Genomic DNA, 25,729 nt, shown 5'->3' with positions numbered 1-25,729 from the left:
ATGTGGTGTTCTAAGATAAGGGGAACACTTGCTAATTCGAGTTCACAAGCAGGAAACATGATACATCCATTTCCTTTCAAACAAACAACAGAGTGCCCTGGCAGCACAAAAGCATCGCTTCTACTGCTAAATCTCAAACGTTCAGAAACCCATTGCTCCTCTCTGGACATACCATTCTATATTTGCTATTTGGATGTTATGGATAGAAACAGTACTTACTCTCCAATCACATGGCCGCCAAAGTTTTGGGGTAAGGATTTTGTTTCTTTTTCTAGAATACCATTAAAGCAGATGCTGAGATTCATTGATGATTGCCTTACAAACCACATCTGGATACTCTCAAGCCTCATGTTGGGAGTAAAAAATAATTAATAGATTTTGTATTTCTTGCACTGCAAAATATTGTTTTCCAAATATTTCTTTGACAAAGTTTTATCATGTTTTTAAACTAATCAAGACAGCAGGAACAGCCAGGGCAGAATTGATTGTTTGACGAAGTTCATTATTGAAGTCAGTTGAAAAGGTGTCTATTGACTTCAATATGTTTCAGATCAGGTAGACATTCTCAACTGTTTAATGAATGTACCTACACCACAGACATGAACTGTTTAATCTTCTGATGAAAAAGAGATAGCAAAAACTAAATGTGTTGCAACCTTTGGAACAAACTCTTACTCCTCCAGAATGAAAAATTATTTGTGATTTGTCATAATGGATCAGATTTTCCTTACTTTTTCCTCAATGTCTATTTTGATTATTATCCATTAAGATGTTCACCCAAACCTGAGATTTGTTCATTAACTGAAATGTATAGAATGTGAGGTGGAAATATACGTTATACTGAAATTCATTCGAGGTAGCTTGATCCTAAAAGATTCTGTGTAACAGCTGTGGAGAATATTTCCCTTCGAAAAGCTCTATTGCTTGCTATATTTATCATTAACATGTATTAGCATTTAGCACTAGAGTGAATCATATGATCTGTTTTTTTCTATTGTATTATTGCTATTGAGCGATGACCCCTCCAAGAATCTGTACACTATCTAAAACTAAAAAATAATACGCATTAGCAAAGGAGAACTTCTGTTGCATAGAAATGTCCTGGGAAAAGAATGGAAAATAACTATACAAGAAGATTTAAAGAATTTCCTTTGTTTCTTGAGCATAAGAAACAAGAATCTGTTGAATGCCATCAACATGTTTCCTGTAGTGACACATATATTTTCCTACAGGGATACCATGAGCAACTCACTTCATTTTTGTGTCTTGGGCTGAACAATAGGATAATTATACTGGATGTCTTTGAGAAATACTTTCAGATTAACTGAGGAAAAAATACTGTTATTACAGCTTCAGAGTATCTTGTTGTCTAGAGGTTGTCTGATGGACTCTGAAGAATAACTATCATTTCCATAGAGTAGAACTTCATGTAGTTCTAAAATGGCTCTTTCAGAACAAAAATGAAGGTGTGGTGCTTTCATAAACACACATTATAAGAATCCTTGTGTTAAAGATGCTGTCCCTTGTTACTGCAGATTTGCCTTTGTTCTGAGATATTGTTTCACTGTCATGGAAACAAACACAAGAAACAGGAAAGTTACATCAGATTTTAAGGGTTCATTAACCATACTGGTCAGACTGTGGGCAAGGTGTTCTCCATCTTCAGGAGTCAAAAAAATTACCTAAGAAGTGAACACTTAAATTCCACAGCATATTGCACAGGGCTGGCCCTGCTGGTACTGTGATACTCTGTCATTCTGTTTAAGGTACATCTCCAGGTGCACCAAGCCCTGGTCCTTCAATATCAAGACCTGTCTTTGGCAACACAGACCAAGACATGCATGAGATGTCTTATTGCTGAAAGGGACAGAATCTCCTGTCACCAGCATTGCCCGCCAGGCTTGGCAGGGACTGGCACTGCACACAGCCCTGATCTCCCTTTCGCTTACTGACAGCAAATGAACCTCACACCTTGGGGTTTTGTGAGGAGCTTGCATGGCCCTGGGAAGGGAAGCTGCCTCTTAGGATTTTCTTATTTTTCTGAGGGATGAAGCCTTTCCCTTTCTTTCCTGCAGGTATATCATGTGTAATAGGCTAGGGAGAGACACTCTATAGTCTGTGTCAGAAGACAATGACTGACACAAGCTCATGGTGAGGAAACTCCACTTAAAATTATGGAAGTTCATTTTCTGACATCTTTGAAGGTACATGACCTGTGGTAAATAAAATTGGGTTCCTTATTAAATGAGAATACAGTACTCAAAACTGTGATTTTTTCAGCATATGGCTTACAGGCTGTTTCACTATATTTTCTAAGCCACTCGCCCTGTTCCCCCACCCTCCCCCACCTCGTAGTGCTGCATGTATGAATACATTACCAAGATGCAGATCCTTTTCCATGCATCTGTGACTCCTCAGCAGCTCCCATGGACTCAGCCAAAGTGTAAACTTCAACATATGTGCAAAGGTTTGCTGAGAGGGACTAACTTTGTGAGAAAAAAAATAAACACTGTAAAAATTGTTATAGCAACTATTCCTAATGATATTTAATCTCTTACCATTTTATAAACCATCTATTGTCTAAGAGCTGGTTCCCTACTCTGGAAAATAAACATGCATCCTGTTTTCTAAAGCAGTCCAGTTTTCAATGGTAGCTTCGCACCTTAAAAGTGACTAAGAATTTTAAAACAATGAACAAACTAAACTGTCCTCCACTTATTTATGTGTGAGTACACATAAATCTTCATATAACTGCTCCAGGCTAGCAAATGTGTGCGTGAACAAGCTGTGTAGATAAAACAAAGATAAACACACCTTGATATACCATGCTGTGTGAACTGCCTAGGTAGTTTAAATCCTCTCCCTGTATTGATACAAAGACATTAACAGATAATAATTTATAAAAAAAATTAGCGCACTTTTTTGCAAACCCAGTCTAGAGTTGGTGACAACCTGGAGAGTCAATAACATGCTTAGCTGCAGATATTTCAAGCATTCTTCTTTTGAATTCAGTCTTCACCATCATCATTCTGAAGCGTTTTTGAAATGCTAAATTATGCAGCAGAGTAAAAGAGAAGTAAAACAGTAGTTTTGCTGGCCTAAAATTAATTCTGCTGGGGAAAAAAAAAAAAAATAAAGGAATATTAACCACCTCTTCTAGTTTAAAATAATGAGTTTCATAATAGAGCTCCTGGCTCTGTCAGGCAGTTTCCTATGTAATATGTGACAAGCACACAATCAGGATTCCACTTCTCACTTTTCTAGAGCTCTTCCCTACTACAGATGTTGCACACTCTCTGTAGACATTTATGCCTGTTTTAAACAAGTTGTCTGAGCTATTGCAAGGATGCAGCTTCTATGAAGCTCTGTAACATCCAGTCACCCTGCTTTGTGGTGGGAATCCATAGTATGGTACTTTGACAGGGGTAGAAAAAGAACCACTTTAAGCCTCAGCTGAACTTCAGTACTGTTGGTATCATATGGGACTATAGATAGAGAATCTGGACTCTTTTTTTTTTAATTGGTAGTTTCAAAAGAGGATTTGGCAATAGCTGTATGAGAAATTCAGCGGTTTGTACCCATCCATCAACTACTAATCTAATTTTTTACTGTTTTAATATAGACTTTATTGAATTCATTTTGATTTGTAAGTTAACAGTGGGAGCAAAGACGTTTCCATTTTAACCAGGAGTGCATTTCTTGTAATTCCTAAAAACATTTTCAGTTGCATACAATTAAATACAATAAATGTCTTTGAGACAACCTTATTTATCCAGTGCAGATAGCAGTAAATTTTCAGATCAAGAAATTTAATTTAAATAGTACATTTGATCAATATGACAGCAGCAGAGAGAAAAAGTATAAGCAGATATTAACCAACATAAACTTAGACTTCTAGACTATCTTTCAGTCTAGTTTTACTCAAGTATCTATTTAAAAATACAACATTACAGTTTAATACCTTAAAAACATTAAGGAAAATTTTCTTTTCTTGAATTAGAATCCAGAGCGTAATTTGTCCACTGTTTGGAAATAATGCCATATATCAGGTTGCTTCCACCATTTAAGATTGTGAACTGCCTGGTACTAATACTTTAGGTATTATCACTTGACTTTATAAGCTACAAATGCACTCATGGTTCTAAATATAATGTCAAATTTTGCCTTGTGTCTGACTCAACCCACTGGACTACTCATTAAAATGTGTCTGTTTGCTTGAAAGAAGTCAGACTGTACTGGAAAAGATGGTCATTAGTGATGAGCATATTCTGATGCCTGACACCGTGTTGTGCTATCATGTTCCTGGTAGCAATAGTGGTGGTTAAGGACTTTACATCATTCTCTTTATGAACTGAACTACTACTTGTGAGGGGCAGCACTGACACAAACAGTAACTGAGCTGCCAAGTGCAGGAAAGTCCAACCTAGACAGCCATGGGACCCAGTTTCTCTTTGGGGATCCTTCACAGATAGTAGCCATAGCAGAGTAGAAGCAGCTAGCAAATCCTGTCCAGTTCTTTGCAAATGGGAAAAGAAGCATTTGGCTACCTGCATGGTGACCAGGTTAAGCCTGTTGGTTTCCATCCTGATGACTGTGTCAGTGCATTTCCAGCATACCCACCAGGTGGTCTCTCCTTATTCCCTTTTCTCCTCTTCACACACTTTGTACCCTTCCAGTCTAGCTTTAGCAGCAGCAAATAAAGACTCCAGGAGCTGTCTTAGCTGTCCTGCTGGAGATGTGGACACACAAAGGCTACAATTTGGAGCCCGCAGTTCCTTTGCTGGCAGACAGGATGTAGTGAAGGCATGACAGCCACTTCTAGATGCCTTACACCACTGGAGACTTTTTTCTTAGTAGAGAAAATCTTTAGGGTTAAAGTGGAACAAAGCAGGAGGAAAACATGACAAAGTAGAGCCTTGGATTCTGGTGCAGTATCAACCTCAAGGATCTATTTCCTGAATTGCTATTTTTCTTCTGTTCCATTTCCTTTTCTCCCTTTTCAAAATTTCACCTTAATGTGCATATTGTTGCTGGTATTCTAATTTGTGAAAATCAGTCAAAATAGAACAAGGTGATTGAAGGTCAGTACGGGAATTTCTTTTTGAAGTTGGTCTCTTTTTATCACTTCTCTATGTTTTGGAAAAGCCCAGTAATTTTAAGAGTGCAATTCTTGGCAGCATAACACACATCATAAGGACCTCATAGCACAAGGAATAAGTGTTATCACAAGAGGTATAATCTTTTCCTGCAGAGTCTTTTGGTTAGATCAGTGGTGTCTGCAAAAGTTTGGAAATGGGATGTGAACAAATAAGATTCTTTCTTTTAAAACCACTCTGCTGGAGTCAGACAACTTCAAATTTACAGGCTTCTGTTACTGGAAGCAGCTCCAGAGGGAGAACAGAGAGAGTAAGAGCCAAAGAACTTTCTTCCAACCTCACAATGCAGTCCTGCTCTAGTGATTTAGAGAATAATTCCTTCCAGTGCATATCCAAAGTAGTAGGACACTATCAGAAAATAGAGACTGAAAACAAGGATAGAGCCTTTTAGTCTGCAAATATGAGTATTGCCATGACCCAAAATACCACAGTGTATTATTGATGACTAAGTAAGTATTTATTTTCTCATAGTACTACTGGGGACAATAAATGAAAATGGCATTCCAGGGATAACTGACTTTGTTAGTTTTTAATTTCTTTCACTCATTGCCCTTTTGCATTTGGTTAAAATGATAGATAAATGATAGATAAAATTAGACAATGAGAATAAAAATCAAAAGCAAACGAAATTCATAAACACATGGTGAGTGAGAGGGAAGGGAGCAGAATGCTCTCAGTAAATGTTATCAGAGGAAGGGATGATCCATATTGATTAGGTGAAGTCAAACATATCCGAAAGAACAGATCTAAGTCCTTTGGCCAGGAGCCTGTATTAATACCTCTCCCATGTCACAGACAGACATACATATAAAATGCAGTCTTCGCACTGAATCTCAATCTTCCCATCCAGCATACCCTGACTACATATACATCTACAGCTTTCTTGTTGTCTTCCCAGAGTGCTTTATCATGCATCACCTTAATGAGTCTATTTGTTTAACACTTGAATTTCAGAGTCTAGCTTCTGGTTCGCCAGGGATACCAATCCATCACTCAGGACTTGTAACTCAGGGTTTTACCTCATGTTGTGTGGCATCCAATCATTGAGCAGTCTTCAGTCCCCATCATGATGGAGTTAATATGAGAGCCAACTGTATGTGAACAAACCCTCCTTCCAGCTTCCCAGCTATCTTTTCCAATCAAATAAATGACTTGTACTTCCAGGTTTGTTATTATAGATTTTTATGGAGCCCTGCCAGTTCTTTATTGCTTGTCTAACCTTCCATCTTCTGACTAATATTTTCTCCTCATTTAAGCTGGAGTGTGTAAAAAAAAGCAAAAGATGTATATCTCCAAAGCTACATTTCCATACCTTTAAGATGTCTAATAACAAACAGTAGCTTGTCTTTCATTCCCATTTCACAGCCAAGTATATCTACTGATGGTAGAGAAAGAATACAAATGCCCTTTTTGCTTGGTTCTAGTATGTCAGTGGCATGTGAATTTAGGCAATTCAATATAAGAGTAGTCTAACAATTAAAATAATAAATAAGAAGGAGGGATGTATTTTCTAGCTCAGTTAGAAAGCTTTCAGAACTCACTGGATAAAATTCCTAGGAAAACTGGTAGAAAAATAGAGCTTTGGATATTTTTTTCCAGTTTCTTAGACTGAAAGATATTGATCAGATGGAGTAATTAGAGCATTATTCGTCTAAAACACGTACAGAATGTCTGCACTAGAAATTTCTAGTTGTATGAATGGTATGATTGCATAATATAAGGAACAGTTCAGAAAGAATTAGAATATACTTATACACCCTTGTGTCAGTCTGATACAGACAGACCATGTCCTTGGGGCTGAAGATTTCCACAAATCGATCAAATAATGCCTCTGCAAGCATGCCTGTGGGTAGCTGTGTTGAGCAAAGGCAATCGTGCCACAAAGCCTCCTCCCACTTCTCCTACACGAAACCTGCCAACACCACGCAAATTTTAGAATTGTTTTATTTTTCTATGGTCAACTTGAACTTAGAGCAGGCTGGATCCCTCAAAAGACACCTGTGGAAATAAGCATACTGGGAGGCAGATTTTCAGTTGGGTTTCCGGAAGGTAAGACACGTTTCAGGTCCCTGTTTGAAAAAAAATAGAGAAAACTTCCCTGTGCTGCTTCATAGGAATGTTGTCAAGAGAAAGATGTTGATGTAAAATGTGGCACAAAATCAGACAGAAAGGTGGTTCAGGTTTTGCAAATGCTTCCTGTAAACGCACTGAGTTCTTTCAAGTATGTTCATCTGAGAAGCAGACATACAACACAGATATAAAATACGATGCATTTAAAAAACACTATGAAAGACAATGAGATCTCTATGGTAATGTTACCTCCTTTAAATTTTTCTCTTCTTATTACCATCTAGAGTACCTACAAGTTCTCCTTCCTGTTCCTCACTGAAATGTTGCACAATGCCATAAATTTAATACCGAAGCCATATTTCCAGACTACTTAACCAAAGATCTCACTTGAACGAGTGACTATTTTTCATATTAATGAAGAATAATTGCAATGTATATACATGGTAAATTTGTGGAAATCAGGACTGTGAAAATCCTATACAGCTCAGGGGAGCTTTAAGGACAGGGACCAGTTTTGTTTTGCCTGTTACAAATACAACACACTGGGACCTCAAACACAGCCTGAGAATGTAGTACCCAGCCAAAAACAGGTAACACCAGTCAAACTCAGCTTCACCTATATAGGAACTGAGACAGACTTTTATTTTCATGTCTTGGAGAGGGCTGTAGGTTTCTGCATCTTTCAGGCCCAGCAGCATCAGAGTAATTTTTGACACATGGCTTCTAGAGCAACAGAGATTTGCCCTGACTGATGGCAATCTCTTTTTTTTTCCCCTTCAGATAAGATACAGATCCACATGAAAATCATGTGATAGACATGCAGAAAATGTCACATAACTAAATTGCTTCTCAGATGCTCAAGTGGTCAGAAGCTGATTTAAGTATTCCACATAATTTTGATAATGATCATGGTAGCTAGAGGACTGCCGGGGTGAGGGAGATCCATACGTACCACCTCGCCTCTGCCTAAACCTAAGATCTCTTCAAGGAAGAATGTTGTTGCTCTATCTACTAGATCAAGGTCACCAGAGGATCTTCCTGTTTCCAGCTGCCTTGACCACAGTGTGAGCTGACTTGGGATGTATCACGAGGCAGCAGCAGAGCAGTGACTCAAACAGGACAGAGCTTGCATATAAATAGTGCCAATACTGAGAGAAATGGCAACAAGGGCGTGGGTTTAACTGAAGGAAAAGATAACATGTGATGGTGAGGCATTAGCAATGGCAGCAGTCATGTTTGAACATCAGCCCTTCAGTGCTAATATGACAGCAGTGAATCTCATTCCTCTGTAACACTTGGGGTCCCTGGTTCCTCCTCTGAAGTCCTCCAGAAATATTCTTATACCAAATGAGAAATAAATCAGTTGGATTACTTGTGCAGGTCACAGCACTGTTTGCTGGATCAGCTGTGTCCATGAGCTTCAGTGTCGTCCAGTATTGCTACAGAGAACACGAAGCAGGCAGGTGAGAGATGCTGCTCAGCGCCTTCTCATGCTACTTATGCTGGTGCCAAACTATTGCAGGATGCCAGCACTTCCTCTGCACTCCATCAGGGACAGGAGTCAAGGTCATATGTCAAATCTAAACATACTCTGACCACGCTGATTTCTCCAGAAGACAGAACTGTGTCTTAGCCTTACTCTGTGTTTTATTTTCCAGTTGGCTTTTGAAGGAACCATCTTGTATCAAATACTAGACTACTATTGCTTTGTATAAACCCTCCATAAAAAAAAAAAAGAAAAAAAAAGAAAAAAAAAAGAAAAAAAATCAGATAAAAATCAGATAAATCATATCCTGTCTTCTCAGGGGTCAGAATGATCAAACTATTCCAAATTTAATATGATTATGCTTATTTTGCTATCAGTTAAGTAAAAGATTTGACAAGCATGTGGAAGTTATTACTTTCATTACTGAAGCAAAGAGGATTATATAAATAGTGAGACCTTACATTTATGATGATAATATGTAAATCCGTTCCAAGATCTTATGTTCAGGCCTGTCAGAGAGACAAAAGTAGATATTAATGAGGGACTGATTTTTTTCCTTGCTCTTATTCTGGCAAGCCCAGAGAAAAGAGTATTACTGTAGTTGGATGAAAGCAACAAACTACTGAAGAGACCAGGCTTATTCTTTCATGTTGTCGATTCAGAGCATGATTTCTTCTTCATATATAAATTATTCTTTTAAAGTGAGTCTGTCATCCTCGGGCTGTATTTTGTTACATCCTAATTACTGCTTCTTTCCTGCTTTCCCCACCCCCCCATACAGCCATTGATTTATCAACTGCTTGACCATCTTTAGCAGGAAGGAAACAGATCTGAGGTAATACAAGGAAGAGTTTCTTCAGAGTATTATTTAAATATTAATCAAACACACAGTGCATACATGTTTTGACAACTACACCTACTGTATTGTCTGAGTATGTGGTGCTGCTTATCGTCACATGAGCTGCCAGAAGCATCATTATTTATTTATCCACCAAATACAGAAGTCTCGTCTTCAGGAAACAAAGTATATTTCTTCTTCTAAGCACCACCCCAGTGAATGTGTTGGCATGTGAATGTGTCGCCTAATAAAAGAAGCTTATTGTTGTGCTTTCTCCCCAGGACAAACGCCCTGTATTTGCATGCTCAATTGCTAGAGCTTAGCAGCATTCATACTCAGAGTTAATCTCAGCATACTGTGAGTGCAATGGTTCTGCCTTAATTCTTCCTGTAGAACCTGTTGAAGGAAAATGCTCTGTATTTATGCACAACCTCCCATTTTACCATTGTAATTCATTTAACCAGGAGTAAAAAAAAATTGTGAGCCAAGTGAGCGGCTGTGAGTGGTGCCATCTCCCTTATACAGAAGATTAACCTGAAGCATGGAGATGAAACGAAAGAAGAAGAGCACAAAGTATAATCAAGACTCAAGACTGATCCATTTGTCTTTGTAAGATTAACTTCATTTCATAACACTATTCTTTTGTCTGGGGGGAAAGAAATAATCAGAAAAAGCTATCAATAGCTGTGCAGACAACTTCATTTTTTCCTGTTCTTCAAGACAGAAGCTTCAATTCCTATACAAATTTAATCAAAAGTACTTAGTCAGATTTTGAAACCTATTGCACAGTAGTTAAATTTGCAGCAAACAATCCTAAATTATTCTCCTAATGTAATTTATTCATCTTCTAGTTGAGGAGATGGAAAATAAACTTAGATGAGTTTGATTTTCAGTATTGAAAATGGGACAATAGTAATTTAAAATTTATCTGTTAAATAATCTCAACGAAAACTCCATCAACAACACAAATACACATAGCATTATTGTGAAATAATGTCTAGGAAATTTTCAGCAAAATAATTGTTGGAGAAAAAAATTCTTGGTTCAATGTAATGCAAAAACTTCTTTGGGCTCTGACAAATGCCTGCTGAAGGAACCAGTCAGGGGAGTTTCTGCTTCTCAGCAGAGGCCTCTGCTTTGCTTCTTTGGCATCTTATCTGGAGAAGAAACTGAATTTCCTGTTGCAGACATTTGAATTCACAGTCCAGCACCTTAACACACACTTATGGCATATTTCACCGTTTAACAGACATCAGTTAATTTTAAACATTTTGCTTTAAAAAATTACGTTATGCTGATGCTGTTTCTCGGTTATCCAGGGTAAAGGAAGCAGGCACATGGCTTCTGTAGAAAGTGCATAACTTACACAGGCAAAGCATAAATGAAGATGAAGACCACTGATGGCTCTATTGATTGAGAAGTGCAGGAGTCTCCAGGCAAGGAGGACCTGGATCAGCCTGGTGAAAACACAACTTCCCAGACACCACTGGTTCACGTGCGACAAGCACTGATATACCATTTCACACTGAGTTTCCAGCCTGGATAATTTGTCCTAGGCCATCAAGAGCTAATACTCCAGATCCGTAATCACCTCACTTAGAAGTTATACCAGTATTTATCAGCTTGTGGCTGCACAGATTCTTGTGAGTACTACTTAATTAGGTCTCCTAGACTACACTGAAATAGATATTCACAGACATATTTGGTACAGGAGAAATCTCTGAAACTTATTGATGGTACTACCACATACAAACATACTTCTGTGTTTTCAAAATGTTCACCAATATAGCTGTTCCACACAGAAGATGAATGTAGCAGGAGATTTTTTGCATTACTGTGCAATAGCAAATGTGAAGAGGTTTCAGTTCTTCTGAAAAGCACTGCATTGGGAACCACTCTCTGTAGACTGCACTGGGCAGGCTGAAATGCAGTCTTTATTTCTAGTATACCTAGTACCTCAAGATATTCAGGGTGTGCCTTTTAAAATTTTCTTATTTATAGTCTGATAAAACTTGGACTTTCATTATTAATACTTCTTAGCCATTTATGGGTTCTCACAGTAAGGACAAGCTCCATCTGAGGCTGTGTCTGAGACAGGCAGGCTCTTAGATCACAAACAACAGAATTGCTGTGGTGGGACTAAAGATGATTTCAATGTATTCCTCACCCTACAGCATTCCCCAAAAGCTGAAAACCTTGTGCTTTGTTCTAACCCTGACTGTCTTCTGTTTTCTTAAATGTAGCATATATATTTCACTATTTCCTCCTTAATTTTAAGAATTTTAGGAAGTACTACTTCATTTTAAGATTTCATTCCAGTCACTCATTCTCTGTTCATGTAGGAAATGATTTTATTCTCAGATGCTGTAAAATAATCATATCAGTTAAGTAATAACTATAATGCCATATTGCCCTGTGGCAATTTGTGATTTATTGTTGGAATTAGGTTCATGCAGAGGCCATAAAGCTTTGATCTATGCTCTTTTTTTGTGAGGATGGTAAGAATGCCTTGCTAGAGAATTGTTTGCTGCACATGCTGTAAAGATCAAAATTATATTACTGTCTATGTAATGCATTAGGTATCATAACGAAACCATATGGCATCAAAGTTTCTATCTCTGTCTGCATAAAGAAATCTTTGATTTGTTTTATATAGTTATGCCAAAACCATTATATTAAACATGCTGACATCTCTATCTTAAATATTTTCTTCCGATTATTACAATTACTCTTTATTTATCATTTCAGTAAAAAACAACTGCCAGTAATATCAAGGGAACATCATTAACTTTGAGTTGGTTTGATGGGATATTGCGATGGTATTTTCCACTTTTCTGGCTTTTTTTTTGCAACAAATTATGATATTAGTAAACAGAGCAAAAGTACTCTGGTGCATGGAGATAATTCTCGACATCATTGTGGATGGTGGGAATATGAATTTAAGAACATACTTAACCTCATGCTTTTCCATCAGCACAGGTATTTGCACAAAGCCACAAAATGTATGAGTTTTACTTCACTAAGCTTCTGAACACTTTTGCTGTGTCTCAGTCTACCTTACTTTCAAAGTCGCTGCAAAATGCTAGTCCTAAGTGTTTATGACAAAGTAATTCAGAGTTTTTCTGAGTTTTAAGGTACTATTAACATCTCTCTAATTTTCCATTGAAGTGTTTCTTGTTAGCTTTCTCTGACACCCTGTTTTATTAGAATTATGGTGTTTCATGTATTGTTTAGATTTTCAGCATAGATTTCCAGCAGAGGGCAATCTTGTTCCTAGATAGGTTGCTCGTTTGTGAAGTTAACCCTCTAATAAACAGCCGCCCCCTCTGTATTTCAAACTGGGAATTAATCCAAGGGTACATACTTCATTATTTTCCTTGCCATTTACTTAATGATTTTTCAGGTGCTTCCAGAGCCTATTTGCTTACCCGATCGAATAAAGTCTTAGAAACTACACAAAATAACGTCAGTATGGACCTTGAGCTGTCATCTGTTCTACCTTTTTTTTTTTTTTTTTTTTTTTATTTTATACAGGATTAACTACGTTACAACACCTCTTGACTGATATTTGGTTTTAAAATCTTTAATGGGGGTAGATGCACAGCCTACCTGGGCTATCTATTCTAGTTCTTACCTGTCCTCAAAGACAGAAACACACATTTTAATATCCTTTGCTCTAATTTAAACACAGTACTTTTAATTTTACCTGCAGTGTAGATAAAACCCCAACTGTTTAATTATTATGTGAAATAGGAGAATTATTCTCTGCTGCTGCAGAAAAGAATCTCCCACTAGCAGAGCCCAAATAAAACATGCCTCTAGCAAGCAGTGTCTGAATGCATAGCACTGACTTTTCTGAAAGCCTAACTATCCTACTTATTTTCTTTATTAGTTCTCATGTCTTGCACAGTCTGCCTTTTTTTAACCTTTTTTTTTTTTCCCCCAGACTCTGTTTTCCAGATGTCACCATCCTCATCTGTTTGTTTTCTGGACGTCACAAGTACCTGAACAACCTTGTGCTGTTGCCCGTTAGTCTCTTTCCACAAGAGTCTTGTGTGACCTTTCTTAAACTTTTGCTGTGACTAAGATCACAGCTGGTTGAAATTACACAGCAAGTGATTCACCCACCCAACTGAATCATGGACTGCCTACAAATGATTAATGAGAGGCTGTTCTGCTAATACAATTAGTGACAAAAATCGGGAAGATAGTAATGTCAACGCTTCTCAGATACAAAGAAATTTATTTTTTGAACTCAGCATTACAACAGCACAGGATTTAGTTACTGATATCAGCCCCAGCTTTAAACTAAGTTTTCTCGGAGCTGATAGAACTGGCATAAAATTTCAAGTAGTTCAAGTCTTATGTGGTGGGGAAAAGTGTCAGCTCCCTGGCCCAGGGTATTCTTCCATTCCAAACTTGCTGCCTGGGATGTGTGAGGAGGTGTAGCTGCAGCCCATCTGGCTGAGAGATGTACATTAACTGCAGCTGTGGGAAGATGCTATGATTTTGTTCAAACCTTCATGGATCCTGGCTGCTCCTGTCTAGTTTTAAACAAATGAGGCTGTGTTAGCCATATCTGCTGATGAATTATCTGAACCTCACTTGAAACCTGAGACACAATCCTGTAAAAAAAAGTATCTGAACCATTCTTACTAGTGAGGTTACTAATTTGTCATTTGTAAATGCAATTCATGCTTTAATACACTAGTTGGTGCTCTACCCTAAGATGTGCAATGTTCAGGTACGAATTCCCATACTGCTTTGTATGGGTTTTATACCGGGTTTTGTCACTGAGCTTTCATTTTGGGAAAAAATATAAAGTAAGACAGAGGCTGATCTGGATTTCTTCATGTCTGAGATCAAATCCTCTACCAGTTGTCAAGGCTTTTCAGCTTTGGGAAATGGCAATGTGTGTGTGTGTGTGCAAGCGAGGGTACGCATGTAGGAGGAGGAATGCTTGCTTACTTGGACAAGTTTTGAGTCACTGGCATATGACATATCATAAAGGAAAGGGAGCTCACAAAAATGTGAGAAGTAAAAAATTAAAATGGAAATAAATTTACAATTCTAAAATTTGGATGGAAATTATAGAAATAGCTCTTTTCCACAATACAACATGATGTTATGTTCTGGTATCTCTCATTGCTAGTACAGCTGAAATCAATAAGGTGGTATGTTCTGCATACAAACTTGCTGGAGCCCACATACAATAAAGTTTCCATGTCAGGTGTGCAATGCTTCGTGCTAGTTTGGGGAAGATGGAAGAAAAATGGGAAAATTACTAAGTTGCTGAAGTAAATGAACGTCATCTTGCTCTAACGTGATGTGAGTAAAACATCTCTATGGCAAGCTGAGTTTGAATGTTGAACAATACCATTCTTGACTGACAAGCTACCTTACCACTTCTAATATCTTTAAGATAGAACTTAGTTATTTACCTTTTAATAAAACAATAATAAAAAAATAACACCTCCAAAACATCAAGATTGTAATATTTGAAAGTTACTCACTAGAAATAAAACCAAATCAAATGTGTGTCATCTCACCCTGTGGGTGTTTTTTGCCTCCTTGCATTTAGCAATAGTGTGAGTAGAACAGATGCTCAGAAAGGTAAATGGCTCTTTATTAGCTCTATTAGCAAAGATGCAGTTCAAATTCAAGTTATATGTGCACAGCCTGACTAGAACATGCTTCTTCATTCCTCATTCCTTCCTGTTCAGTACTTTGTCCCTTCTTCCCCCATCCCACCCTGATTCTTCCTCTTAGATGCTCTCATTGAAGCTGCTACTTACATAATTTTTAAAGGTATTACTATCCTTTCATATACTTGGCCAGCTGAAAAGCTTACAAATGTATATATTTGTGAGCATGGAGCAAGGAAGATCTTGCATCCACCTTAACTTTACACCTTGGGCAATTCATCATAAGGCTACAGGAAAGATGCAGGTCCTCAGGATTTCCTGAGTTTGGGGAGCAAAATGCTGTTCCAGCCCGTTGCAACCACAGCTAAGGGCAAGAGGGAGATTCCTTGGGTAAAACTCTTACATTCTAGTGGAACAAAATCCAGAGTGAAGTTCAAATAAATCCTAGATGCAAATGTGTTTTTAATTCAAACGAATGTCTTGCCATCTAATGAGGTCCATGAACATGAAAGGAAAATGAAAGCCTCGCAGAAATTAGTGATTGACCTTTAAGCTCCATAATAGAGGCAGGCTCCTCCATCACAAAAAAATAAACTTTTTTTTTTTAAGAATTTGGCTGATCCAGGGACTGAGAAGGCTGGGGAGGAACTGTGCTGCTAAGTTTTTGTGAAGTATAGCCCAAGGTGGTAAAGGAGAGAATGTAGACCACTTCTCAGAAGACTTACAGATTGGTATGAGACCCATTCGGTCAGCCTTGCTACTGATGTCCAAGATGGATGGGAGGAACTTGTTTCAGGGCAATAACTAGGAAAAGCACCTTATCAGCCAGTCTATCATCTCAATCAATAACATGTCCAAATTTCTCGTGTGTGGATTCTATAGAATTTTAAGGACCTGGTAGATATTATCAACTTGATAGAAAGTATACTAACACTTCATGTATACAGTTAATGAAAAGTTATAAAAAACCTTAAAGAAAGCTGCAACAACCAAGAAAAAACTTTGCACAGCAGAAGCAATAATCCGTTGCACAAACCTGTAGCACTGAATTTGTTTAACACCGCATGCAAAAATCAGAGGGGAGGGAATAGAGAGACTTCAGAAGGAATTGCTTGATCTGGATAGATTTTGGGCTCACAGACGCATGCTGGCTTCATATTCAGGTCTGGGGGTAACATCCAGTAGTCCTTTGTATTACTGTGGGTTTGAACCTCCAACGTTTTTGGCATGGGAGCATTGGAAGTGCCACAGATGAGAAAGGTAATGTAGCTAAGATGTTCAGCTGTCATATTTCCTCATATCCTTTTATTTCTGGCTTTGTGCCTTGAAGTGGAAAAAAAACATTGGTTCCTCACCTCAGCTGGTGTTACAGGAGAGAACGGCGAAAATTGACTAAGACAGGGTAGCAAATCTTTTCAGTTATGACATAAACAAATGAAATAGGCAGTGTGAGCAGCCTGAAAAACATAGAGATCAGAATGTATTTAGGGGACAGGCACCTGAGAAGCTATGGTTATTGTCAGCATTCTTACTTTATACCCCATTTTATTTTTTCTTCCCTTAAAAGCAGAGGACAGAGCAACATGCACAGCTCTCAGGAAACCGTAAGATATTATAATGGCTCCTTGGGAGACACTTCGTGTCAGCACTGCTCTGTTGCTCCTGAAAGGCTAGTTCTGCCCTGGCACTGCCCAGATTGAGGAAGAGAAAAACAATTCTGCGGAAGCCAACTGCTCCCCTCAGAATACCAGGTGCAACAAATCCCACTCTGCCTTTGATCTTTTTCTCTGTTTAGTAGTATTTCCTCCAATGTACCTCAAGGCTGTGATCACTGGACATTGTAAAGAAGAAATCAATGGGCATAGATTTACAATTCTTCAATGTAAGTTTTTAGAACTGAATTACATTTCAGTGAAATTCATCCTTTGTAAAGAGTAAACAAAAAGCAAGTTCAGCCTATTAGTGTGACCCACTGTTCCCACTGAAGTCAGGGACAGTCTGGGAATAGAAAGAAAAAAGTGTCTGTAACCAATGGATCTAGTGATATTTCTATAAAAGTACCAGAAAGATTAAGTGTAGGTCCAAATTGAAATGAGAGTATTTGGTTACTAGACATAGCTGCAACAGTCAGTGTAGGCCCAGCTGAGTTGCCCCAGGCAATAATTTGACCCTCTGTTTTTACATTCAGATGTAGAGGTGGAAAAATTAAAAAATCAAATAAGTTAAAGAAAATGAAGACATTATCCAAAGGGATAATTGTTTGTGCTGTGTCTCCAGCACAAGGGAACAGCACGTGGGAAGGACTGAAGAGCTGCACTCGATACTTTTGTCAATTCTCTCATCTGCCTTTAACAGTGTGAAATGCTGATTTAATCATGCAGGTGGTGAAAATTATAGTTAGAGGGATGCAGGGACAAATTCTCACCACAGTGCTTGGCAGCCCCAGAGCCTGGTACACTTGAGCACCTTACTGTGCTTCTGTGTACACTCGAGCCGTGTAGTGATCCCCTTCTCCTCTGCCCTGCTGGAGCTGAGACCCCAAACAGGAGGAGGGATATCAAGTGTCAGCACAGACTCCTGTGCCTGGGGAATCCCTTGGCAGTCTCAAAATATAATAACATAACTAGCATTCCAGCTGAGGTGTGAGAGAAACCAGCCTTAGAAAGGATTAGTTCTTGCTCCGCTTTCCCATAGCCACACAGGGACAGAAGTAGGGGTTCTCAGACTGCAGGTCCAGTGCCTGGGAATTGCTGTCTTTAGGACACTCCCTGGGATTTACTCAACTGGAGGTGACCAAGTCCTGTCTCTCCCTTCCCACCTCCTGGAGTATGAGAAGGGACTTGCAGTAACAAGATGTACTAAATCCCTTAAAATGGCATAATAGGCTATTCCTGAACAAAAGGGAAACAATAAGGCCTTCTGTGTCTCTGAAGATGTTTTTTAAAGGGTAGAATCATAATGACTTTGTCAGAAGGCTGCTTGTGGTGACAAAGCTCTGATCTGCAGTCAGGAGTTGCAGTGCAGGATGCTGCCTGTGGCTCCTTGCAAAAAGCAGACCAGACAATCACCCTCTATAGTTTATGATCAAGTCCAGTCTGCCTCTGAACAAAAGGACAACAAACCATTCCCCAAAATGAACAGTGCTCTGCAACAATATCCTACACTTTATCTTCTCCAGTCTTCACTTTCCCATTTGAAAAGGATAATGGTTAGAAGCCTGTCTGAAAGTTGAGGTTACAAGCAAGCAACAGTAAGATTGTATAGCCATCCAAAATATCAGTGGCTTAATTAGACCTTACGTTTTCTGGGCCTCATAGAATTTCAGGTTTATCCTGAAATATAGAAAGTGAATAAACTTGGGTAGGACATTCATGTTGATGTTAGTAATTCATGATAACGTTGGTCCTGTCTAGAACCAAACCTGCAAAGGCATGTATGGCGAAAACTCTGCACCTCTGACAGGGTTTGACAGGCAGCAGCAAGGGCTGGGTTGAATTTTAACACTATCTAGAATCCCCTCCCAAAAATCAGCAAAAAAATTTATGCTAAACTTTCTGGTACTCAGGGAGCTAGCTTTCCCCAACTGCATGCATGAATCACATAGCTAATAATTTTTCACTGAAGGGAGAAACGTAAGAAGGTAGATAATGAAGGTAATAGGAACTAATTCTTGAAGTGCAGTTATACCAAAAATCATTTACATCTCCGCTGCTGGAAGGAAAGCAAGTGTTTGCTTTCCCCTTCCTGCAGTGACCTGCCTTAAGTTTAAGCCTTGCTAGACACCAAGGTGTAACTTAAGCAAAGGTGTCTATTGCTATACACTGGAGTGCCTCTGCCTGTGAGCCTGTCCTGCTGGCCATGCCTAGCAGCTCTCCTCTCCAAAGTGTGCTGGCTGCTCGCCAAAGCTGGGGTCCCTCAGGCCACTCTCCCTCTTTGCCTGCCAGTACCTGCTTTGGCTAATTCCCACAGCTCAGAGTCAGTGCCATTACTTTGGGCTCCAGAAACAACTGTTTGTACAGCACCGTACATTCAGGAGAAACTCTTTAACAGCTATTACCTTGCAAGAAAATTTTGAACCTAGTCTCATCTTGCCCGTTTTGTGTTCTAACATCTGTACCCCAGTCCTGGAGTTAGTACTTTCTATTATGGTGATCAGCCAAGCACAGTGTTAGCTGGTCTGCATTTCTGGACGCTGTAAAAGAAGTTACTCATTTCTATCTAATGAATACAATTGTCTTTTCAACAGAAATGTTTCACAAACATGATAACAGAGCATGGACAGAATAAACATCTTTTAAGCTCTCCTATGGCTCTTGTTCACTTATTCCCTCTTTGTTCCATCAGTAGTCAACATGGTATTCCTTCTTGTTTGATATCCAACCTCTTATTGAATTTTGAGGGGATCTATAAAGGTTTTACATTCATTTCAGGTCTTATTCAGGACTGCAAATGTATCTCTGAACATTTTAGAACAGCAATAAAGCTGGTGCTCTGTTGCAAAAGTATGTGAAGTTTACTGAAATAATAGTCCTGTTCTTAGAAATACACAAGGAAAACATATTTTTCCTTCACACTGTGAAACCATGTGGGGAAGAAAACAATCCTAGCCATGCTCTTTTTTATTTTCAGATCTCTTAGTTCTTGAAAGAGTTTATGAAAGAGCTAAAAATTTACTTTCCTTAATGGCAGATAAATCCATCTTTGAACTGGGCATTGGGGATAAAAAATATTCAAGAGACTTAGTATTAATAATGGTTATCTCTGACCATAATAATTTAGGATACAGTAATATACATTAATTACTATGAGGTTTTAAAATATCTGTGATTCTGCAATGAAAGGCTGGGATGTGTCCTCACGCTGTAATAAATGCAAGGCTTAGTCCATTAAGAACATGGCAGAAGCTATATCACTGTTGTAATAGGTGAGTTTGCAAACTCATACACATAGAGCATAAACATCCATAAACAGAATGACAAGTCTGCATAAATCCACACCTCATATTGCCCACAGAAGCAAATGCTTGGCAGTGTTATAACATACCTCAAGGCTGGTGGGTGGCTGATTCTGAGAGAGACTAAAGACTTTCCCCTTGCATTAGTACAGAAACTGGTATTAAAGGCAAGCTACTTTCTGGATGTTGTTCAGTTTTGCAAATTAAAGAAAAAACACCATATAAAGAGAGCAGTTTCAGCTGCTGTGTTTGTGTTGTAAAGTTCATGTATTACATAATATAGAAATATCTTCAGGTTTGTTCATCTTTTAAGGAGGCTGACATCTTAAATTCACTTTCTGGCAGAGAAATCCTTCAGAGTTAGTGAAATAACTTTGGTGTGTATTTTTGCTTTATTTCAGAGCAAATAACAATAGCCTTCACAGTGTCCATGGTGGTTGGACTGGTGATTGGAGGGATCATCTGGGCATTGCTCACTTGCTTGTCTCGTCGCAGAGCTAGTGCCCACATTTCCCAGGGGAGCTCCTCAGTCTTCAGCCGTCGATCCAGACCCTCCTCTCATGGCCACACCTCTGGCAGGACTGGGTTTTACCGCAACAGCAGCTGCGAACGTCGGAGCAACCTCAGCCTGGCCAGCCTCACCTTCCAGCGGCAAGCTTCCTTGGAGCAAGCCAACTCTTTCCCCAGGAAGTCAAGCTTCCGTGCATCCACCTTCCACCCTTTCCTTCAGTGTCCTCCCCTCCCTGTGGAGACGAACAGTCAGCTGATCACCCTCACTCCCACAAATACCACCACAACCTTTGTGGGAAGCACCACCAACAGCTTAAGTCAGCCCGAATACCACTGGTCTAACAACAGCCTCCGCATCTGCCACTCCACACAAACCCCCCCTCCTGCCTATGAAACCATCATAAAAGCTTTCCCAGACTCCTGAGTTAGGTCCTCGCTGCAAACATGCATGCACATTTTAGGAGGAACCTAAACCATCTCAACAATTCTCTGTGTGTGATAAGGATCTCTGAGAAGTCTACAGCTGTCATTGTGGAGGGGACATACATTGCCAAGAGGCAGGTAGCAGTGGTTTCTTAGAGTGCAATATCCCATTGTCCAAGCGATCACTTGTCTTTGCACTGCTGGCTCTAATTTACTGCTCTGCCATATGATTTCATATTTATAGTGTTGTATCTTAATTGTAACCATTGTTATCTTTACTTCAGAGGAGAGAAAACAGTGCCACATAAAAACCAAATAATTCCTTGAAGAAACAGATTGTGTTACAGATTACTGATATACCTATTTCTTCAAATTTCATTACATCGTTCCTTTCTTAAAAAAAAATATGTTTTTACATATTTTCCAAAGGATGTTAAGTTTTCATAGAATACTTCCTGTTACCCACCCTCTTCCTATAAGCACAGAACAGCTTCTGTCTGAGGAACCTTAGATGCAGAACTTGTAGAGGATTAAACCTCACAGTCTTGACTGCGACCATAGGCATCCTGTTCTGCTTACTGTAGAGGATCTTAAAACACCCCATACTAAGGCTGCTTGTATAAAATTCTCCATAGTATGGGGAAATGTTGAAGCATACAAAGCCTCATGCAGAGAGAAGTTTCAAACAACATGCTAAATGCATGTTAACAATTGTAAAGAATTTTCTGCCTGCAACCAGCAGAACAAGTAGTCACATTTTAAAAGCCCGTAAGGCTGTATGGGAGCAGAATTCCTCATGTTTCATTTTTCTAGTACTGGTTATCAAGATAAGCAGCGTGAATGGCAATTATTTTTTTTAATTAGGTTTCCTGTTTTGTCATGAGATTACTCACTTCCTTATTCCAAATTATTTTTCTCAAATTGTACCAAAGTTTAATTCTTCCTGGCAAATTATTCGCTGAAATCTTGTCATTCACTAAAGCAAGATTTTAGACATCTGTGGCTGAATATTGGGACTGTACAATTAGTTGGGATATAAAGACAAAGACGGAATATTTAGTTCAGGTTAACAAATATTCTTGACTCTTACATGTGTATGATGTCAAGCTAATCCCTGTTTTAGTAGGGATTAGTTGCACTGATGTGAGAGAAGTCCAGTATTTCATAGAATCAAAGAATCATAGGATACCACGTTGGAAGACACCACAAGGATTATCTAGTCCAAGTTTTCTTGGCAAAAGCACAGTCTAGACAAGACAACCCAGCACTCTGTCCAGCTGAATCTTAGAAGTGTCCAAGGCTGAGGAATCTACCACTTCCCTGGAGAGATTATTCCAATGGCTGATTGTTTTTATAGTGAAAAATTTTCCTCTTGTGTCCAATCAGAATCTTCCGAGGAGTAACTTGTACCCACTGGCCCTCATCTTTTCCATGTGACTCCTTGTAAAAGGGAGTTTCCTTCTTCTCTGTAGCCACCTTGCTGGAACATGGTGATAAGGTCTTGCATACGCCTTCTTTTCTCAAGGCTGAACAAACTCAGTTCTCTCAGCCTTTCTCATATTCTAGTCCTTTGATTGTCTCTGTTGCCCTTCTCTGGACTCCCTCCAGCCTGTCCACATAATTCTTCATATAGTGGGGACCAAAACTAAACACAGTATTCCAGATGTGGCCTGACAAGCACTGAGTAGGATAACAACACCTTTATCTCTGCTGGTGATGCCGTTGTTGATGCAGCCCAGCATCCTGCTGGCTTTCTTTGCTGCAGCAGCACATAGTTCACTCATATTGAGCTTGTTGTACACCAGGACCTCCAGGTCCCTTTCCACAGGGCTGCTCCCCAGCTGAGTAGATCCCAGTCTGTGCTGCACCCCTGGATTAAGTTTTCCCAGGTGCAAGACCTTATACTTGTCCTTGTTGAAATTCATCAGGTTATTGTTACCCCACTCTTCCAGCCTATCCAGGTATTCCTGCAGGGTGACTCTCCCTTCTGAAGTTTCCACTTTCCTATCCAGTTTGGTATCATCAGCAAGCTTCATCAGGGTACACTTGATCCCATCATCCATATCATTTATGAAGGTGTTAAACAGTGTTGGACTCAATATCAGTCTCTGGGGGACCCCACTCATGACAGGTTGCCAATTTGAAAAGGAGTAATTTGCCACCACCCGCTAGGTATGGCCTGTCAACCAGTTCCCCACTCACTGTACTGACCACTTGTCTAAATTGTAATGGATATTTGGAAATAGCACAGAAAAATTAGGCCTGATTTAAGTCTTACTGTATCAGTTTCCTGTTAAATATTCCATGTTCCAATAAAGGGTAAATAATTTCCACAAGCAGAGTAGCAGTCCTACTCCTCACTTAGAAATAAGTCTGTTGTTGCTAAAAGGGCTGGGCAACTACCAGCCACAGGACTCCTAATCTTGAGCATGCTGGTCCTGTGCTTCTGTAGAGAGAATGAGTCCCCAGCTGTCTTCTGGGCAGGATGAAGATTCAGCAGCTTTTAAGAATGGGCAAAATACTTAGCATCTTACTTTCCAGGCTTTCGGAGACTGGCAGCATGCATACCTTTGTGGAGCTCAGCACCCCTCAGGAAGGACTGGTGTTGATCTCTGGACTGCAATCTTCCAGCCCAATATCATCCCATTTGCAAATCTGACTAGAAACATTGAACTTACAAGTTTTACTTACTGTAAACCACAACTTTTTTCTGTTGTAAAGGCAAATTATTTTGTATGTATTTACTAACTGGCTTTCATTGCTTTATTTTTAGTGTGCAGTATTTTCTCTTCTAGAGAACAACCATTTACAGAGTTTACAGAATGTTTCACTACAGACACTATGGTTTCTAGTACACGGAGGACTTGCTGATAAGACTGCAAACCTGCATTTGGCTGGTGACAGGCTACAGACTTAAAACAATAGTCCTCTGGAGAAAGAAAGTTGTGTTATTTCATTCATTAATAATAATTTTTTTTTTTTTTATTTAGGGTCTTATTGAGTCTGGTGAACTTCATTGCGTGCACAACTGCATTCACAGTGTCCTAGCTCTAGAATAGGTGCTGCTACCTATTCTTATGTGCCTACAAAATGCAGAATTCAAGGCTTTTCTCATTGCTCACTGAGTTTAGTGGACTGCTTGCACACAGCTGGCCAAAACTGCTTGTTTCCTGAGAGTGAAATTGGTTTAGATGACTAAAGTTTTACTCTTGGGTTGTAAATGCACATTACATTACAGTAGAGATTTTCACAGCATATTATTACTTGTATTACACTGTATTTAGTAAACAATGAAGAAAGGGGAGGTTAAATGTACTGTATTTTTTTCTGCTGAAATCTGTACGGGATATCAAAACATTTCTTATGTCCCCTGGATTAGGGAGATTAAAAACACAGGATATTTGGTGTATAAGCAGTATGGCTGTCAGATACCTGTTAGTTTAAACAATGTCTGAAATGAATGTTTTAGAATCACTCTGGAAGCTTCAGAATGTGAAATAAAGTTAGATATTATAATCTCAAACTCATGTTTTTTACTTAAATATGAATGTGTTGACTTGCATAGAAGATCATTTAAAGAGAAGAATGTCATCCTTAATTATGCAAGCTGATATAGTTGGGAATGTGAATGAGGTCTTTCCTCTGTTTCTGTGGAGAGACATCCCAAAGCTGAAGATGTTATATGAAGTCAGTGTCAGAATTTGCCGTATTGGAACATCTTCCAAGGATTACTGATGAGAATGTGTCTCACAAATAACAATGTCTACAGATTTTAAATCCACTGGTTTCCAAGTACTTGGATTTCAATCCACAAAGTGTTTGAGCAAATGTTTGCTTTAAGCAGATGGACAATCACTATAAGGTTCATGCTTAAATGGACTCATATACATTTTATTGCATCAGGACCAAAACATGTTGCACATGATCAAACCCCAAATTGAACCGCAGGATTCAGCAGTCAACAAGTGTTTGATATGCAAAAGATTATACTAGCTCATTGTAATGGTATTTTCTAGCCTTGTATTTCAATTTAAAATACTGGGAAGAAGAGCTGAATTAAAAAAAAAAAAAAAAGTATTACTACAGAATTCAAAATTTCAAAGCATTCGCAAGCAGTGAATTAAGCTTCACAATAATTTTGCATGTAATACATTTTCACAGTGAGTGGCAGTGATTACAAGAGTGCTCCCAGAATCACATAGGGAGTGATAGGCAGAACGTTGATCAACCTTCATATATCCTGACACCTCATTCTCAAGTGAGCAGAGCTACTTCTCCTCTTCATATCGTCCATGCACACAGAAACAATTGCTCCGATTCAGGTTTCATATAGAAGACAAACCTTGACAGCTCTCTGTTTGAGAATAGTTATGTTCAAGCATATTTACAAGAGTAGCTCATGTTAAATTCCTTGACCTTTCCCTACTGAAGAGCAGCTGATCACCTCTTCAGACAGCTACTGATTGTCATACTGTGATACACTGAGCATGCAATATCTTTGCCAAATCAAATTTTTAAAACTCGCTTGCAATGTGGCATACAGTTTTTGAGTAATTTCAACATCCATTCTTAACTATAAACTGAAAGCTACATTTACTGGAAATATCCTCTCAGAGATGAAATGACACATGCCAGATCCCTGATCTA

The 25,729-nt window shown here is 38.9% G+C and overlaps 1 protein-coding gene across 2 annotated transcripts; it reads left to right on the top strand.

Annotated features, from left to right (window-relative positions):
- On the top strand, positions 1-21,083 carry MYCT1 (MYC target 1; the record flags this gene model as incomplete). 2 transcript variants are annotated; one of them, XM_080342846.1, is made up of 2 exons in its annotated part: positions 1-250; positions 20,551-21,083. In XM_080342846.1, 2 exons carry the CDS (start codon positions 1-3, stop codon positions 21,081-21,083), a joined length of 783 nt encoding a protein of 260 aa, XP_080198972.1. The 2 variants fall into 2 exon arrangements, with proteins under 2 accessions (XP_080198972.1, XP_080198973.1); XM_080342847.1 differs by having other exon boundaries at positions 194-250; positions 20,556-21,083.
- Positions 21,084-25,729: the final 4,646 nt, after the last annotated feature.

The sequence above is a fragment of the Nesoenas mayeri genome (genome assembly GCF_963082525.1).
Source record: "Nesoenas mayeri genome assembly, chromosome: 3".
NCBI lineage: Eukaryota > Metazoa > Chordata > Aves > Columbiformes > Columbidae > Nesoenas > Nesoenas mayeri.
The sequence above is the reverse complement of the archived record's forward strand: the minus strand, read 5'-3'. Positions and strand labels throughout refer to the sequence as shown.